The sequence below is a fragment of the Cetorhinus maximus genome, chromosome 9, assembly GCF_964194155.1.
Source record: "Cetorhinus maximus chromosome 9, sCetMax3.hap1.1, whole genome shotgun sequence".
Lineage (NCBI taxonomy): Eukaryota > Metazoa > Chordata > Chondrichthyes > Lamniformes > Cetorhinidae > Cetorhinus > Cetorhinus maximus.
This window is the reverse complement of record NC_135887.1, coordinates 74,288,540-74,307,974: the sequence shown is the minus strand read 5'-3', so window position 1 is coordinate 74,307,974 and position 19,435 is coordinate 74,288,540. Positions and strand designations below refer to the sequence as shown.

Here is a 19,435-nt window from a genome sequence, read left to right as displayed (position 1 = left end):
TGTTTTATACAATTCCAACATTATATCCTTACTTTTATATTCTATACCTCTGCCAATGAAGGAGAGCATTCCAAATGCCTTCTTTACAACCTTGTCTACTTGAACTGCTGCCTTCAGGGACCTGTGTACTTGTACGCCAAGATCTCTCACTTCATTTATCCTTCTTAGTATATTCCCATTTATTGTGTAATCCCTGTAACTGTTTGACTTCCCTAAATGTTTGACCTCACAAAATCCATCTGCCACTTTACCGCCCACTCCACCAAGCCTTCTATATCGTTTTGGAGATTATGGCTATCCTCTACACTATCCACTACTCAGCCAATCTTTGTGTCATCTGCAAATTTTCCAATCGTGCCCCCCACGTTCACATCCAAATCATTAATATATAACACAAACAGCAAGGGTCCCAAAACCAAGCCCTGTGGAACACCACTTGAGACAACTTTCCATTCGCAAGGGCATCCGTCGACCATTACCCTTTGTTTCCTGTTACAAAGCCAACCTTTTATCCAGTTTGCCACATTACCCTGAATCCCATGGGCTTTTACTTTCCTGACCAATCTGCCATGTGGAACCTTGTCAAATGCCTTGCTAAAATCCATGTACACAACATTCACTGCACTACCTTCATCAACCCTTCTTGTCACTTCCTCAAAGAATTCAATCAAATTTGTGAGGCAAGACCTTCCTTTAACAAATCCATGCTGACCATCCCTGACTAGTCCATGCCTTTCCACATGACAGTTAATCCTATCTCTCGGGATTCATTCTACTAATTTGCTCACCACTGATGTAAGACTAACTGGCCTATAATTGTTTGGCATTTCCTTTGATCCCTTTTTAAACAATGGAACTATGTTTACATTTCTCCAGTCCTCCGGTACCTCCCCTGTGTCTGGTGAAGATTGGAAAATCATCCTCAGAGCATCTGCTATCTCCTCCCTGACTTCCTTCAGCAGCCTCGGAAACAATCCAGCTGGCCCTGGTGACTTATCAACTTTCAAGGATTTCAATCCTTCAAGTACTTCCTCTCTCTTTATGACTATCCCATCCAATATCTCGCAGTGTTCCTCCTGGGCTACTATATCTACATCCTCCCTTTCCTTTGTAAACACGGAGACAAAATATTCATTCAAAACCCTTCCCACAGCCTCTGCATCTACATACAAATTTCCATCTTCATCTCTGATAGGTCCCACTTTTTCCTTAACTAACCTTTTAGCATTAATGCATTGGTAAAACATCTTTGGGTTATCTTCAACTTTACTTGCTAATCTTTTTTCATGCCCTCTCTTTGATTTCCTTATTTCCTTTTTTACTTTGTCCCTGCACTTCCTATATTCACCTAGGCTATCTGCAGTGCTTAGTTCTTTGTGCCTGTCATACGCTTTCTTTTTCTGTTTGATCTTCCCCTGTATTCCTCTAGACAACCAGGGGGGGTCTAGATTTGGCAGCACCACTCTTATTTTTGTAGGGGACATGTCTACTTTGTACAATTAGGATCTCGCTTTTTAGTGCTTCTCACTGGTTTTCCAATGTTTTATATTCCAGCAGTGCTGTCCAGTTCACCTCAGCCAAATCCCTTCTCATTTCTGCAAAATTTGCCTTCCCCCAGTTCAAGACTTTTACTCCTGCCTTAACTCTGTCCTTTTCCATGGTAATGCTAAATCTAACTGAATTGTGATCACTGTCCCCGATATGGTTGCCAACTGTCACTTCACCCACTTGCCTCTCTTCGTTGCCCAAGACTAGGTCTAGAATTGCATCTCCTCTCGTTGAGTTTGTCGGTTGAAAAGATTTTCCTGGACACATTGCATGAATTTTTCTCCCTCAGTGCCCCTTATATTGTTTGAATCCCAGTTGATATTGGGGTAGTTGAAGTCTCCTACTATTATTGCCCTCTTGTTCTTACAAGCAGAAATTTGCCGACATATTTGTTCTTCTATCTCCCTTTCACTATTTAGGGATCTGTAGTATACATATGAGACATATGTGAAGTAATTCATTTTGCTAGGAGAACAGGGAGGGGCAGTATAAAATAAAGGCTACAATTCTAAAAGGGATGCAGGAGCAGAGGGACCTGGGGCATATGTGCACAAACCATTGAAGATGGCAGGACAGGTTGAGAACACAGTCAATAAAGCATAGGGTTCCTGAATTTTATATAAAGGAGCATGGAGTACATAAGCAAGGAAGTTATGACAAACCTGGTTCACTCTCAACTGGGGTATTGCGCTCTATTTCCGGGTACAACATTTTAAGAAAGAAAGTGAAGGCATTAGAGAGGGTGTAGGAAAGATTCACGAAAACGCTTCTAGGAATGAAGAACTTTTGTTACATAGAAAGAGTGCAGAAGATGGGACTGTTCTTCTTGAAGAGAATTTGAGAAGAGATTTGATAGAGGTATCTAAAATCATGAGGGATCTGGACAGAGTAGATCGGGAGAAACTGTTCCCATTGGTGGACGGGTCAAAAATCAGAGGGCACAGGTTTAAAGTGATTGGCAAAATAAGTAATGGCAACATGAGGAAAATGTTTTTATGCAGCAAGTGGTTAGGATCTAGAATGCACTGTCTGAGAGTGTGGTTGAGGCAGATTCAATCATGGCTTTCAAGAGAATTGGATCATTATCTGAAGAGGAAAAATTTGCAGGACTACAGGAAAAGAGCAGAGGAGTGACAAGGTGTAAATTATTCTTGCAAAGAGCCAAGTGGCCTCCATCTGGCCTGTAACCATTCTAAGACTCAACAGTGTCAAAAGGGCGCAGGCAGGTTGAGAAGGTTGATTTAACATTCTCACTGACACATAAGATGTCCTTTGCAACTTTGATTAGAGCTTTTTCGGTGCTGTGAGATCAGTTAGAATAGACTCACCCGTGCAATGAGTGCAGGGTCAGTTAGAATAGACTTGCCTGTGCAGTGAGTGCAGGATAAGTTAGAATAGACTGGGTAGAGCACAAAACTTTTAAAATTGACATGTTGCTTAACTGGGAGCTAGTGTGGTCAGTGAGGTTAGGGGTGATGAATGAACAGGACTTGGCGCGAGTTAGAACCTGGGTAGAGTTTTAGATCTCAAGTTTATAGAGGGTGGAAAGTGGGAGGCTGGCCAGGATTGTGTTGGAATAGTTAAACCTATAGGTCATGAACAGAATTTGTGGCAGTAATCAATGACTTCAATCTTCCAAACAGTTGGAAATTTCTGCTAATCTGGCACAGGATGTTGGCCAAGCAGCTTGATCATTTAGAGACCGTGGAGGACCACCAAAAAAAACTTACCAACTTCCAATTCTTTCTCCACAGCTGCCTCCAGTCACTGGGGTTCTTGACCCTAGTGACAGCCAATAGTCAGGCCTCACCTCATTTAGCCAGACTCCATATACCAGCCTAACTCTAGCCCAACATCACAAACCCTCAAATGAGATAGCCATGTACAACACACAGATACCATCTACCTCCAACCTTTAGTGCCAGGTCTAGTTTCACCATGCTCTTTCCCATTGCTCCAAGCATTTTGCCTGCCCCCATCCCTATCCCCTGAACTCCCTTTACAATCCATTCCATGACCCTGAGCCAACAGAGGGAGCAGTAAGAGGTCAAGGTGGCCAAACACAGAGACAGAGGACAACAGAATGAGAGAGAGAGAGCGCGTGAACAAGAGGGCACGTGAGAGAAAAGAAAGAAAAAAAATCCCAGGGAGTCACAGACCAACATTTCCAGATCTAGCTCAATATCCAGCTGCATACTGGTGCTTTCAAGGTGAAAGTTACTCAGTTGCAATGATGTCCGTAGCCCAAATATTTGCCATTCAGAAAGCAACCATCCAATCTGAAGTTCATGGACGTAGGGCTTCTTTGCCTCTCTTCAAAGAGTTTTCAGTGCGCACAACCATTCTGATTGATAAACTTTGCCCTCTAAGGCAGTGTGAGGCCTCACTGAGAACAACTGAGTGCAGGTAACACATACAAACCAACTCATGTTCCAAATGAGCAATGCTCACCAAAGGTGAGTGGGTATTTTTTTTAAAATGAAGATCAATATTTTTCATCTCCGCTCCTGAAAACGCTCTGAATACAGTTTAACCAGTGCTAGTACACTCTCTGAGCCATCAAGACACCAAATAAGTTCAAAAACACAAACTAGATTGACAGAAATACTTTAGATGAACAGTCCAAGGATCACAGGGTGCACTATAACTGTAAAAAAGGTGAAGTGTTTAAGTGTTGTCACCATTGCACTGCAGCCAAGTTCGGCAGCCAATTTGTGCAAAGCCCCAAACAAAACTGGAAAAAAAAATTATCTAGTCATAAATGGTGTTGGTTAAGGGGTAAACGTTGGCCAGGACATTGGGAGAACTCCCATATTCTTTTTTGAATAATGCCATGGGATCTTTTATTTCGACCTGCCAATGCAGCTGGGCCTTGGTTCAGCATTTCAATCCCCAAAAGTGCAGCGATTTCTCAGTAATGAACTGAAGTGATGTATGCTGAATGTGAAGACGACTCTGGAGTGGGGTTTGAACCCAAGTTCCTCATCCAACAGTAGTCTAAAATACACAAGCTGAAACTTGAGGCAAAAAGGTAGAAAATATCCAAAAGCATAACTTGCATTGTTTTCATATTTTTTTAATCACAAGTTTATTCTCATACTTTTTTCTCTCACTTAGACGACTCCTATTGATCAAGCTAGCATTCAACAACTCTTTCTTTTAACAATCTACTGATGTTGCCTGGTGCTGTACTGTTTTATGAATGGCAAGTGCTTTAGACCACTTGCCCCAAGGGTTTATTCTCTCTGTTGGAGGCTGCACAGGTCATTCAACCATCAATGTCATCTCAGCTAAAGCACTGTGCTGTTCTCACCAGCTTCCGATGCTTTAGAGTTGGAGTAAATAGAAGAGATGGCTGGTGATTTGTCCACAACCCAGCCCAGAAGTGCTCAGGGCAACTGCAGCATCTCCCCGCTGCCCCAGCTCATTCGGTACAGAGCAGACTGTCAATCTGCTGACCTACTGACTTGCATGGCCTTTACCCACTGACTACAGCACTGGGGAGGAACTCCACTGATTTGTTTTTAATTCCGAGATGGATAAGTAGCCAGGAACGAAGGTGCTTTTGTAAAAAAAATCAGAGGCCAGAGGACAGTGCAGAATTAATGGGAATGGTTAAGGTGTGGAATTTCTTACCCCGGTGTAATGATCTTTGTCAGGGAAATTGTGTGAAAACAAATATATGGTCACCACTACTTTTACCAGGGTGAGGCACATTTATACTGAAACAAAGCTGACTGCTCCCCATGAACCTGGAGCCACTTTCACTTCACCGGCAGGCAGAAGACACTATGACAGGTCCATTATGTAGCACCTTTTATGCCTTTAAAATTCCCAAAGTGTTTCAATGCCCTCACTGTTCTATTGTAGGGAAACATGGCAGGCACTTTATGCACAGCAAGGTCCCACAAACAGCAATGAAATAAAACTGATTGTATGGTCATTCATAAGTGGTGTGGAGTTAAGGGATAACTGTTGACCAGGATATTAGGAAAACTCCCATGCTCTTCTTTAAATAATGCTGATTGTTCTGAGGTTGGAGCAAGTTAAGGAAGGTCCTATATTCCATGCCAGACTTAAACCAAGTTAGCCAATTTCAGCAGTGACAGAAGGGATGTCCCTGGAATGGGGTGTAGGAGACAGAGGGTAAACCACATTCAGCAAATGTTGCTGGAAATGTGGATATTAAGCAAGGAGAGGGGCAAGGAGAGGGGTATGGAGAGGGGCAAGGAGAGGAGCATGGAGAGGGGCAAGGAGAGGGGCAGTCTTGGCTCAGGCCTGAAGAATGGTACCGAGCACATGTCCTGGAACTCACCCAGCACAGAAACAAGCTTTCAGGAGAAGCGGGAGCAAATCAGTGAAAGGAGGAGGAAGCAGCTCGGCAAAATGGGAAAAAAAAGGCCCAGCCTCTGGCACTTGGAACTGCAACCTGATGAGGCCACAAAAGGAAGCCTGGTTTCTGCTCTTGGAACATGCACTTTGCAAGGCAGGACTGAAGTGTGGACTCAATTTTTGTCTGAGCAGGGGATAGTGGATCAGATTGAAAACAACTCTCATATCTGTGAGCAGGAAACAAACCTCTTGCACATTCAGCCCCTTCCCAGCACCAGTGTCCCTTAAGCTCGACTAGCATAAAAAAATATACATTCGCGTTTATTATACAACAAATGTGTGGTATCATGTACATTAGACACAAATCATCTTAGTCACACTGACACAGTAGATCATAACGTGGTTAAATGTAAATATGAAAATAAAATTCTGTAAATAAATGGCTAGCAACATCAATTCAGATTTACCAGTACTATTACTAGTCTGTAACCAATGATTTTTAAGCACTCAGAACAATGGGCCATTCTGTTTTTGCCGACAGTGACCGAGGGAGGAGGGAGTAGGCTTCCTCTTACCCAATGTAAAGTAACACACTTAACTGGCTATATAGTAATAGGCCATGCCCTTGCCCTGAGAACATAAAGTTATGCTATTAAATGGCAGCGCGGCACCAGCTAAGTGTCACAGACAGCCTTCTGTCGAGCGGGACTGGAAGTCATTCTTCCTCATCCAGTTCAGATCCGACCTGGTCATGACCTCACAGCGGACCAGCAGCATGTCATCTTTCACATACATGCGCTGACTAAGAGCCTTGAGGTGCAGGAAGGTGACGTAGCCGAAGCCCTTAGGGTTGCGCTCCTGGAAGGGCCGCTGGAAGGCCAGCAGCTCGGGTTTGCTTTCCATGATCTCCTCGTGGTTCTGCTTGGTGGGGCCCTCGGATTGGTCGAGAATAGAGAGCCGGATGGTGCCCTGGAAGGGCCAGGACAGGTAGCTGTCATACTCGCCCTGCATGGTATGCACAAAGAGCGATATGTAGTTGGAGCAGCGTTGGGCACTGGGTGTCTGCAGGTGCAGGCGGAGGCACAACTTGTAGCCTGGCTTGCCCGTGTAGAAACCGGGACTGTGGAGCACCACGGGCTGGTCCTCTGCTTGTGCCTGCAGGTGGGCTTTGAAGTTTTCCACCTTCCAGATAAAAATCCCATTGCACTGCTGGGACTCCAGCTCACTGAGGCGCTCCTCCAGTGCACGGACACCCCGCTTCAGCTCCCCCACTTGACCACTCTGCGTCTCCATTTTGGCAATGAGCTCACGGATCTGGTGATCCTGCCGGACCAGGCGCCCCTCCAGCTGGTGGACAGTCTCCTTCAGGTTATGGATTAGAGATGAGCAGTCACATGATGCTGAGGCCCCTGGTGATGGCTGCAAGTGCGAGGCCTGCAGCGGCCCTGGGAGTGTTGCTGGCTGGAAGTCGACCTCTGAACTCAACATATCAATGCAGGACACCTGGGAGTTTAGTCCCGTGCTCACACTGCGCAATGTTTGGGCCATCATCCGCATGTGGGCCTGTGTGTAGTCCTGTAGGTGCATTGCCAGGTCGTTCCTCTGCATCTGAATAATTTGAAGCAGTCATGTTAGCAGGTCCCCATTCTACAGCATGCATTAAATTTAATCAATTTTATTGATGAAGGCAGCAAGTTACATTTATAAGGCACCTTTAACATAGCAAAATGTCCCAAGGGACAATTATCAGGCAAAATCTGACGTGAAGCACATTTGGAAGTATTAGGACAGACAAAACCAAAGCTTGGTTAAAGAGCTAGGAATGTCTTAAAGGGGGAAAAAGAGGTACAGCTCTTAGAGTTTGGAGGCTTTGTAACTGAAGGCATAGTCACGAATGAATGGGGATTGGGAAGTGTGGAGAAGGCAAGTGGGAATTCTCAAGAGACCAGAATTGGAGGAACGGAAAGACTCAGGGGTTCTTAGAGCTAGTGAGATCAAGGATGAGAACACGACTCCAAAAATCTAAATATGATTGTTGGGATTAAGTTTAAGAGAAAGATTGAAAGCACTAGAAATCTTTTTTAAAAAGCAGAAAATGCTGAAAACGCACAGCAGATTAGTAAGTGTCTGCAAGAGGAAAGAGCACTTAATCTATGTTTCAGTTTGAGGGGCCTTAGGTGGAAGTGAGGACTGCAGGACTTACCTAACATAAGGTGGCAGGAGGGGGAATGGGGAAGGCAGGGTGGAGTTGGGAGAGGGAGAACAGGGCAGTGCTGCCAACACTCAAGACTCATCAACTTTCAGAAGATGCCTCAACATTCACCGCTCACTGCAGAGACCTTAATGGCAGGAACAGTAGGAGGCCATTGAGCACCTAAAGCCTGTTGCACCATTCAGTTAAATCATGGCTGATCTGTACCTCAACCCCATCTACCGCCTTGCTTCCATAAGCCCCAAGGCCCGTAACAAAAAAAAAAATCAATTTTGGCTTTAACATTTCCGTTTGAACCCCGGTCACAACAGCTTTTTAGAGGAGTGTTCTCCAGATTTCCACTACCATTTGTGTGAATAAGTGCTTCTTGACATTACTGCTGAACAACCTAGCTCTAATTTTATGTCACTGTGCAGCTTTCTACATATTTAAAACTTACTCTCTGAGGTGTGAGCATTGTGACTTGGGAGTCATTGAAAGAACAGGAGGTAACAAAGTCAAGGGTACAAAATGACTGCTTTTAAAAAGGGGCACCCAGTGTGCTTATTAAACTGCAAAACAACTGGAAACTGCCAGGATGGTGATAATGTCATCCCACGTCAGGAATTAAAAAAACAAAAGTTGGGTAAAACAGCATTTTGCTTTCTAGCTGCCAAGGCAGAGAGGTAAATAGTTTTATAAACTGCATTGGGGGTAGCCAACAATGTTACTGGACGTGACTTCAAGCTCTGTTCATTCCATAACCTCTACAGTCCTGGAATATACAAGGATTTCCTCCAAACTTGCCACAATGTTTTGAGCCTCCCCAACAGGTGTCTCATTCTTTGACACTGCCAGGTTTACCAATCACACCACTGAGGAAGTTAGAGGAAATGTTTTCACCCAGAGGGTTGTTAGGAATATGCAATGTTGCTACATACAGCCACTGAACTGAGTCAGCAGCTGAAAGGGAATGACAGAAAGACTGAAATTTAATAATATATTGCTTCAGCAAAGCCCCATAACCTCCTTCTATAACTCAAGTCAATTCTCCTTTTCTATCCTTGCTCTTATCCTGTCTGGTCACACCGCTCCAGATTTGGACCAAATGAATGTTGGCAATAATATACATGTTTGTCTAACTGCAGCTTCAACCATTCTATCCTGGTACACCCATATCCCTTTATCAGCAGTAACTGATACTGGCATAAGGGTTTACCATCAGGAATATTCCTCACTCTCTTGTGGCATACAGACTCACTTGGCAGCAGCAATCTGCTTATCCTGTTCTGGCATATGAGCATGCAACAATCAGAAGCAGCCCTTGCTCTGTAGCTGAAGAGCATCCCATTATTGGCATTAAGGGATGAACTAGTTACATGGAAGTCTCCTTTCAGGGGTAATCATTACTCTGTGCTGGTACATGGACTTTCAGTTATCAAGGAGTAATTACTATACATCTGTGCATTCAAGCAGAATAACTATTAAGGGTAATTAGTATTCTGTGCCAGTACAGGGAGGTACAACTATCAGGAGGAATCATTACTCTGCTGGTGCACCGATGTATAATTATTCTATACTGATGCATAGATTAAAATAATTATCAGGGCTAATCATTATTCTAGACAAGTATATAACGTACAATTGTCAGGAGTAATCATTACTCAGGACTGTACAATGATCAGGGATAAAGGAGTAACTGGTACCCAGGGGTACTATTAGGATTATGACAGAAGGCACAAAAAACATCCCAATAACAAAAGTAGAAAATCAAGGGGCAAAAGGGAGGAACTTAAAAGAATCACTTTCACTAGGGAAAAAGTGCTAGGAAAACTAACGGGACTAAAGGCTGACAAGTCCCCTGGACCTGATGGCCAGCATCCTAAGGGCTTAAAAGAAGTGGCTGCTGAGATAGTGGATGCATTGGTTGTAATCTTCCAAAATCCCTAGATTCTGGGAATGGAAAACTGCAAATGTAAAATCACTATTCAAGGCAGGAGGCAGATAGAAAGCAGGAAACTATAGGCTAGATGACCTAACATCCATCATTGGGAAAATGCTGGAATCCATTATTAAGGAAGCAATAGAAGGACATTTAGAAAATAATAATACAATCAGGTCATTGTGGTTTTGTGAAAGGCAAATTTTGTTTGACAAATTTATTAGAGTTCTTTGAGGATGTAACAAGTAGGATGGTTAAAGGGGAACCAGTAGATGCAGTGTATTTGGATTTCCAAGACATTTGATAAGGTATTACATAAAGGATAACTAAAGATACAGTTCATGGAGTTCTCGGTTTCTCTCTCCACAGATGCAGCCAGACCTGTTGAGTTTTTTTCAACATTTTGTGTTTCTATTTCAGATTTCCGAAGTATTTTGATTTTAGTTATATAAGAGCTCATGGTGTTGGGGGTAATACATTCACATGGATAGAAGATTGGCTGACTAATAGGAAACAGAGTTGGAATAAATGGGTATTTTTTGGCAAACTGCAACTAGTAGGGTGCCACAGGGATCAATGCTGGGGCCTCAACTATCTACAATCCTGTATTAATGTCTTGGATGAAGGGCTAGAGTGTGTTGCAGGCAAATTTGCTGATCATTCAAAGATAGGTAGGAAAACAAGTTGTGAGGTGGACACAGAGATATACAAAGGGATATAGATAGGTTAAGTGAGTGGGCAAAAAAATTGGCAGATGGAGTATAATATGGAAAAATAAGAGATCACCCACTTTGGTAGGAACAATAGAAAAGCAGATTATTATTTAGAATGGAGACAGACTGCATAATACTGCTGTTCAGAGGGATCTGAATGTCCTTGCATACAGCTAATAAGGTAGGCAAATTGAATGTTGGCCTTTATTGCAGAGAAATGGAGTACAAAAGTAAAAAATATTGCTACAACTGTACAGAGCATTGGTGAGACCATACCAGGACTACTGCATACAGTTTCAGTCTCCTTATTTAAAGGAGGGATATACTTGCATTGGAGACAGTTCACAGAAGATTCACTAGGTTGTTACCTGGGATGAAGGGTTTGTCTTAACAGGAAAGATTGAGCAGGTTGGGCTTGTACTCATTGCAGTTTAGAAGAATAAGAGATGATCTTATTGAAACATATAAGATTCTGAAGGGACTTGACAGGGTGGATACTGAGAGGATGTTTCCCCTCGTGAGGCAATCTAGAACTAGGGGGCACAGTTTAAAAAGTAGGGGTCTCCCATTTAAGATGGAAATGAGGAGGAATTTCTTCTCTCAGAGAGTCACGAATCTTTAGGAATCTCTTCCCCAGAGAGCAGTGGAGGCTGGGTCATTGAATATATTCAAGACTGAATTAGACAGAATTTTGATCAACAAGGGAGTTGAGGTCGCAATCAGGTTAGCCATGATCTTATGAATGGCAGCCCAGGATCAGGGGGTGGGGGGAGGGGTGGGGGAAATGGCCTACTCCCGCTCCTATTTCTTATGTTATGATCTTATGAGTAATCCATATCGTATCTTGGCTCATGGTTTATCAGTATTAGAAGTGAAGATGTAATAATTTATGTGCTTCATTTTCCTGTGTGTGCAAAGAGCGGGGTTTTTTTTTATATAAACTCCTCTGTCTATATTAAATAACCACTAACCCATTTAAAATAAATGATGACACTTAAAATTAACATAACTCATACTTACTTCCTGTTCTAAACTAGAACACAGAGGTACAATTATCAGGGTGAGGAGGCAATAGCTCATTTATTTTACACTAGTTACAGACATTAGGATTATGTTAGTCCCTTGAAAAATGCCTTGAATTAGACTCTACAATGACAGGGAACGTTGCGGCACTGACTCACCTTTTCTGGGCAGCCAAAGACACTAAATGTGCAGGGAACAGGTGCTTTTGGGCAGTCCAGGTTGTAATGATTCGGCATCTGTAGAGAAAATGGTTGCATTTAAGTTAAAAATTAAGAAGTGAGGCATAGAAATGGAGGATAAATGTATCAGTTTGCAGTGCAGTGTCCAAAGGATTTACTCTGGTGTGTTCCTCTTCCTTCTAGAACTTCGCCATCCCACATCTTCCTACCGCTCCCTCTACTGCTGCAGGAAGGACTGTTGGGCAGATTCTACCAAAATTACTTTCAGTACAATCCATGCCCTCAACCACAAGCTGATCAGATAATCAGATAATCTGCTCCCCTCCACCATGGCACAGAAAACCTCACAATCACTAATCTAGGGATTTGAAATTAAAGTCAAAGAATCAACTGGATACATGGACCAGCAATATACCCAGTGGCCCATCATTGTAATGTTAAAGAAAATCTAATGTGCTTTACAGTAAAGATTATTAATAGAAAGCCCATGTACTATGACAATATCAGCAGCGAGTGGCAATGCTGAAAAGCACTTACTTTTTCAATGGACTAGCTGCTAAATATACGCTGGACAATTTTATCCCACCCCTGACCCAAGAGCCACCCAAGCCAATTGCCACTCCAGATCAGCTCCAGATTAGAATAAACCAGAACTCAAACCTGAGATCATCTTGGTATGTACAGTCGCATAAAACACTAGGTGGTCGATATGCCCCAATAAATCAGATTGAGACGTTCCTCCCACACCACTTCAGCTTGACCTATCAGCTACCTTTCTATTGCTTTCTCCCTCATGCACATATGTTTTCTCCTTAGATATATCTATGCTAGAGAAGTCAACAATGCATACCCAATCACACCAATACCTGAATACTCTCACTCGTACAGATAGCTGCGCACTTGTGAATGCTCCCACTTCTTTCACAAACTCAAGGCTACCTGAGGGGTAACCCAACAGCACTTAAGGTGAGTTATTTGCAGTCAGAAGTTAACTTGGTCACATTCTCCAATGCTACTAATGGGATATTCCATAGACAACAGCAGGAAACACCTACCAAACACTTGTGCTACTCAACTTTCCCAAAAAACAGTACACCTGTATTCAGATTTGAGTGCTGCGACTTATGTTGATAAGATTATAATATAGGTGGGAGGGATGCAACATATCAAACAGATAGATCTCTGGCTGTGTACTATATGGAGCCCTAGGAATCATAATACTCTGGTGCTTAAAACGTGTAGCATTTTACACGGGGTGGGGGGGCGGATGGTGGTGGTGGTGGAAAGGAACACAAGACAGGACTGGAATGAGTTTCAATCCGAGAGAGAAAAAAATGTGTTAGTGTGCTCAATAATAAGGTACATCCACAGTGCTGTTAGGGAGGGAGTTCCAGCAGTGAAGGAACAGTGATATATTTCCAAGTCAGGGCGGTATGTGGCTTGGAGGGGAACTTCCAGGCAGTGGTGTTCCCATGCATCTGCTGCTCTTGTTCTTCTAGGTGGTAGAGGTTGTGGGTTTGAAGGTGCTGTAAAACAAGACCGGGCAAGTTGCTGCAGTGCATCTTGTATATGGTAAGCACTGCTGCCACTGTGCGTTGGTGGTTGAGGGAGTGAATGTTTGTGGATGGAGTGCCAATCAAGTGGGCTGCTTTGTCCTGAATCGTGTCAAGCTTCTTGAGTGTTGTTGGAGCTGCACTCATCCAGGCAAATGGGGAGTATTCCATCACATTCCCAACTTGTGCCTTGTAGATGGTGGACAGGCTTTTGAGAGTTAGGAGATGGATTATTTGCCCCAGAACTCCCTGCCTCTGACCTACTCTTGCAACCAAAGTATTTATATGGCTTGTCCAGTTGAATTTCTGTTCAATGGTAGCCCCCAAGGTGTTGATAGTGGGGGATTCAGCTATGGTAATGCCATTGAATGCCAAGGGGAGATGGTTAGATTCTCTCTTATTGGAAGATGGTCAATGCCTGGCACATGCATGGCATAAATGTCACTTCATTAACACTGTGCTGTTACACAGGGAATTCTAGGATTTTGACATGGCAGAGATGAAGGAACAGCTATGTATTTTCAAGTCAGGATGGCGTGCAACTTGGTGGGGAACTTACAGGTAGTGGTGTTCCCATCCATCTGCTGACCTTATCCTTCTCGGCAGTAGAGGTTGCAGGTTTGAAAGGGGCTGTCAAAGGAGCCTTGGTGAGTTGCTGCAGTTGCATCTTGCATATGATACACACAGCTGCCACAGTAGGCTGCTGGTCTAGCGAGTGAATGTTTAAGGTGGTGGATGGGTGCCGATCAAGCTGTTGCTTTGTCCTGGGTGGTGTCAAGGTTTGGGTGTTGCAGTGGCATTCATCCAGGCAAGTGGTTCTCAAACTGGGGCCTACAAACCCTTGGGGATCCGCAATTGAATGTGAAAGCACTTACCAAGCAAGGCTGGACTTATGGGTGGGGGATGTGAGCAATCACCCAGGGCAAGAGTGAGGTGGGCTTGCTTTGAGCTAGGAGCAGAGTACGCCACTCCATATGCAGCACAGGATAGCTGGCAATCACACCTTAGAGGAAAGCGTGAAAAAAGGAGCGCTGAGAATGACACGAAGATCGCAAAGTAGATCCGCAGTTACCAAGGCTGGTGGGTGGGTGCCTGGTAATTTCAGCCTTTATTAAGAGTGGGGAGCTTTTATTAAATATTCAAGTACAATGTACTTAAACTCAAAGAATGGACAACTATATAAAGCTCACCCATAGCAACATTTTCCCCAAGGTCAGGAAGATAAAGTGAGGTCCCGCCTGGAAGTGGAGAATAATTTACGGTATCATTGTGAAACATCAAAGCAAAGGTGAGAAGCAGGTACGCTCATCTCACTGATATCTGCAAATATCTCTTTTCTTAAAAGCATTATTAAAACACTCTTTACATGCAACACTTTCAAACTGAGTATTATACAATATCATAATTTAGATGGGAGCCCACGATTACTAATAAATTTGAAACGTGGCCCTTCAGCCCAAAAATTTTGAGAAGTGTTGATCTCATCAGTGCAGAATATTCCATCAAACTCCCCAATTGTGCTTTGATGGTGGAAAGGCTGGTGAGTCAGAGCAAATCACTCATTGTAGCCTCAGAATTGCTCTTACATGCTCTTGAAGCCACAGTATTTATTTGGCTGGTCCAGTTAAGTTTCTGGTCAATGGTAAACCCCAGGATGTTGATAGTGGGGGATTCAGCGATGCTAATGCTATTGAATGTCAAGGTTGGGGTGGTTAGATTCTCTTTTGTTGGAGATGGTCATTGCCTGGCACTTGTGTAGTGCAAATATTACTTACCACATATCAACCCAAGCCTTGAAGTCGTCCAGGTATTGCTGCATGTGCGTTCGGACTGCTTCGGTATCTGAGTTATCATGAATGGTACCAAACACTATGCAATCATCAGCAAACATCCCAATTTCTGACCTTATAATGGAGATAAGGTCATTGATGAAGCAGCTGAAGATGGGTGAACCCAAGATACTGCTCTAATGAGATTCCTGCAGCAATGACCTGAAGCTGAGACAACTGGCCTTCAACTACCACAACCCATCTTCCTTTGTGCTAGTAATAACTCCACCAGTGAAGAGTCTTCCCCTTGATCACCACTGACTTCAATTTTACCAGGGCACCTTGGTGCCATACACAATCAGATGCTGTCTTGATGTCAAGGACAGTCACTTATCTTGCTCTTTAATTCATGTTTGGATCAAGGTTGTATCAACATCACAGAGTAATCTTGGCAGATCCTAAACTCAGCCCTATTTCTGCCACTGGCACAGTACCAAAACCACTCTTAGTGAAATCATAGTGATTATGAGTATGGCAGCCTATCTGTCCTCGTCCTTCTTGACCTGCCTGTTTGATGTGGTTGATCACACTTGCCTCCCCCCACGCCTTTCCCCCTAGTCCAGGGGGGTGGGACTGCATGCCCTGGTTCCATTCTTATCCAGCCAATCACAGCCAAAGAATCATCAGCAATGCCTTGACTTCCCATTCACGGATGGTTACCTCTTGCTTTCCAAGGATCTATCCTCTGCCCGCTCCTAATTCCCATCTTCATGCTACCCTCGGCAACTTTACCTGAAAACGCAGAATCAATGCTCACCCAGCTCTACCTCACCACTCTCATCACTCAAGTCTCCAACAGTCACAGTGTTTGCCTGACATCCAGAACTGGATGAGCAGAAATTTCTTCCAATTAAATATTGAGAAGACCAAAGATGTTATTTTCAAACTTCATTCCCTAATCATTGACTGCATCTTTCTCCTTGGCAAATGAATGAGGTTGAACCAGATCGTTGACAACCTTGATGTCATACTTGATCCCAACTGAGCTTCCCACCACATATCTTTGCCATCACTCAGATCATCCTCCACAACATTGCCTGACACTGCCCCTGCCTCAACTCATCTGCTGTTGAAACTCTCATCTAAGCCTTTGTTACTTCTAGATATGACCATTCCAACACACTCCTGGCTGGCCCTGCATAAAGTTGAGGTCATACAAAACTCTGCTGCCTGTGTCTTAACTCGCACCACTCCATTTCACCTTTCAGCCCTGTGCTCACCAACATACATTAACTGAGTTAAGCACAGCATCAATTTTAAAATTTAATTTGTTTCCAAATCCCTCCATGGCATTGCCCCTTCCCTATTTCTGTAATCACCTCCAGCCTGACAGCCTTCCAAGGAATCTACATTCCTCCAACTCTGGACTCTTGAGCATCCCTAATTTTAATCACTTTACTGTTGGCAGTTTTGCCTTCAGTTGCCAAGGCCCCAAGCTTTGGAATTCTCTCTCTCACTTTCCTCCTTTAAGATGCTCCTTAAAACCAAACCCATTGGTCATCCGTCCTAATGTCGGTTATATGGCTTGGTGTCAAGTTTTCAAATGACACTCCTCTAAAGCGCCTTGAGGTGCCTTGCTCTCTTTAAGGTGCTAATATATATAAAATATTATATATAAAATATATATATATATATATATAAAATAAAGTTGTTGTTGTCATTGTTATCAGTGAGCAGGTTATTGGTTAGTAAGTGCCACTATTGTCAACATTACCTCCATCATTTTGATAACCGAGAACATTCTGATGGGTGGTAATTGGTCAGTTTGGATTTTATATGGCAAACACATAGCTAGGCAATTTTCTACTTTGTCAGATAGATGCCGGTGTTGTAGCTGTGCTGGCATAAACAACTTGCATAAAGGTGTGGCTAATTTGGAGCCTAAGTCTTCAGCACTACAGCTAGTATATGTTGGCAGGGCCCATTGCCTTTGCTGTATCCAGTGTTCCCAGGTATGTGAACTCCTTCCCTAACAGTTTTGTTGGAGCACCTTCACTGTACAGACTGTACAATGCTCAAGGCAGTGACTCACCTACCACCATATCCAGCTACAGAGTGCTCCTGGCCTTGTCTACATCTCAAGAATTATTAGAAAATATGTCCGCACAGGATTTTTAATAGTATATATAGTGTAACATCATTGGATCCACTCACCTGTTCTCTGATTAGCTCCATGTTGCAGTATTCACAAGTAACATTGGCCAATGGACAATTCAGATCATGATCCTGAATCATAAACAAAATCCATAGTTCGATAAAAGTCAAACAGCAACATTCATGAGTTAGATTAGGAATCAAGGTCAGGGCTCTAATTGTTGTACAATGCTGCCTATATTATACTATTTTTAGTTCACTGACATTGAGAAAAGGTTTGGTCCATAAGAATTCAGTAGAATGGGAATGAATGGGTCTTATGGTCTTGTTAAGGGAATCAAGGGTTATGGGGAAATGGCAGGAAAGTGGAGTTGAGTATTATCAGACCAGTCATGATCTCATTGAATGGAGCAGACTCGACGGGCCGATTGGCCTACTTCTGCTCTTACGTCTTATGGGAAGGGATCTGGTCATTGGAATTTCAGACAGTGGAAATAAATGGGAGTATTTTTGGCCATTGGAGTGTTACCAATATCTAATTTTGTGGTTCATATATTTTAGGAGTATAAATTTTAGCTTGGGAATTAAAATTTTTACATGCAAGATAAATGGAAACACCTGGTTTGGGAAGCAGGGAAACAAACCTAGAGTAATTGCAAATCAAAGGGTGGTCAATGTTTATTTAATAAGGTCACCAGAGTTAGAAGTGGGAAAACACTAATCAATGGGTGGCCCCCTCTTCGAGCTTCTTGGTGGAGACAGGGTGTCTACAGCTAAATCAATAACACAGGGTTTAAATCAATCAGATGGTTTTCCAAATCAAAGGAATGGCTTGGGAATTGGAGATAATTAATTTAAATCTCTATTTGATACATCACAGGGGTGCCACGTTGCCATGGCGATAGATTGCAGGGAGATTTTCTTTTTGGATTTGGGTTTTATCTGTGTGATTTCTCAGAGAAACAGGCACTTGAAGACTGATTCATGAGCTGCAAAGCAGCTGGAACCAGTTGCAGAGGACTATCAGAAACCAGGGGTGTTTCTGATTTGAACTCATCAAACAAAATGCAGTGAGACCCGTGATTGAGTTGGGGGGTCCACAACTGAGGTGTTGAAGAAGAGTTGGAGGGTTCACCTTGCTGGATGCTAGTGGAAGGACCCCAATAAATCTCATACCTCAGAGAATATCAGGAACACAGAAGAATTAAAGTGAATTCATGAGAGCTATGGCACACCTTGTTTGGTCCCGGTAGTGAAAGAATCCTCAAGATCCTGTATAGGAGAACTTTCAAATGGAAATAAAAGTAGAACAGTGTGTTCTGTTGATATTTTCAGGTCTAAAGTATAAGTGTTTATGAAATAGTGTTAAATTCGTAATACTTGCTTTAACTCTTAAACAGTAGAAGTTTTTGTTTAAAATGTGAAATCATGAGTGTAGTAATTTTTCCAATTATTAACTGGGAGCTCAAACTTCTTTTGAAAAGTTACGGGCCTATACCGAGATCATAACAGGGGTCCTGTCCATTTTAATTCTATGGTTGTATAAGGTGCTTGTTTTGCAAGATTTTAGCTTTGTAATTAAGAGTGTGAATAAATTGGTTAGCTAACTACTAAATAAGCAATTACATAAAATCTCTCAGTGGTACAAGTACATGAGAACCAGAGATATAACAGGCAGAAAAATAAAATGGTGTTTGGCTTTCAATGAATTGAAGAAGTTAAAAAAAAGCCTCTTGATTTGCAGTCCATCGTCTGCATACAGCAGGTAATACTTTTTTCAACATATCAAGAATAACCAGTAAAGATTAAAAAGGAAAGCTCATTTTTGGATGGAACACGTTTAACTTGGTTTTCTGTAGCTGAACCTATTAAAATGCTGATTCTGATATAAGGTGTGCAGTAAGACACTGCCCTCTGGTGTACAAACCAGGGTTATTTAAATGTAAAATGCTCATTTCCACACTGAACTTTCAGGTTAGTATTTCAATATGAAAATTATTATTTTTCTTCCTCTTTTTTGCTCTACGTTGT

At 42.8% G+C, this 19,435-nt stretch overlaps 1 protein-coding gene across 1 annotated transcript in view; it reads right to left on the bottom strand.

Moving 5' to 3' along the window:
• Window positions 1-4,608: 4,608 nt before the first annotated feature.
• traf6 (TNF receptor-associated factor 6) overlaps window positions 4,609-19,435 on the bottom strand; it is a 52,994-nt gene continuing 38,167 nt past the window's right edge. The window contains exons 7-10 of the mRNA XM_078548874.1: window positions 17,465-17,536; window positions 14,672-14,719; window positions 11,908-11,985; window positions 4,609-7,488 (exon numbers count right to left, since the gene is read on the bottom strand). Of these exons, the coding sequence (XP_078405000.1) occupies window positions 6,562-7,488; window positions 11,908-11,985; window positions 14,672-14,719; window positions 17,465-17,536 (1,125 nt within the window). The 3' untranslated portion in view covers window positions 4,609-6,561. The remainder of the gene's footprint in view (window positions 7,489-11,907; window positions 11,986-14,671; window positions 14,720-17,464; window positions 17,537-19,435) is intronic.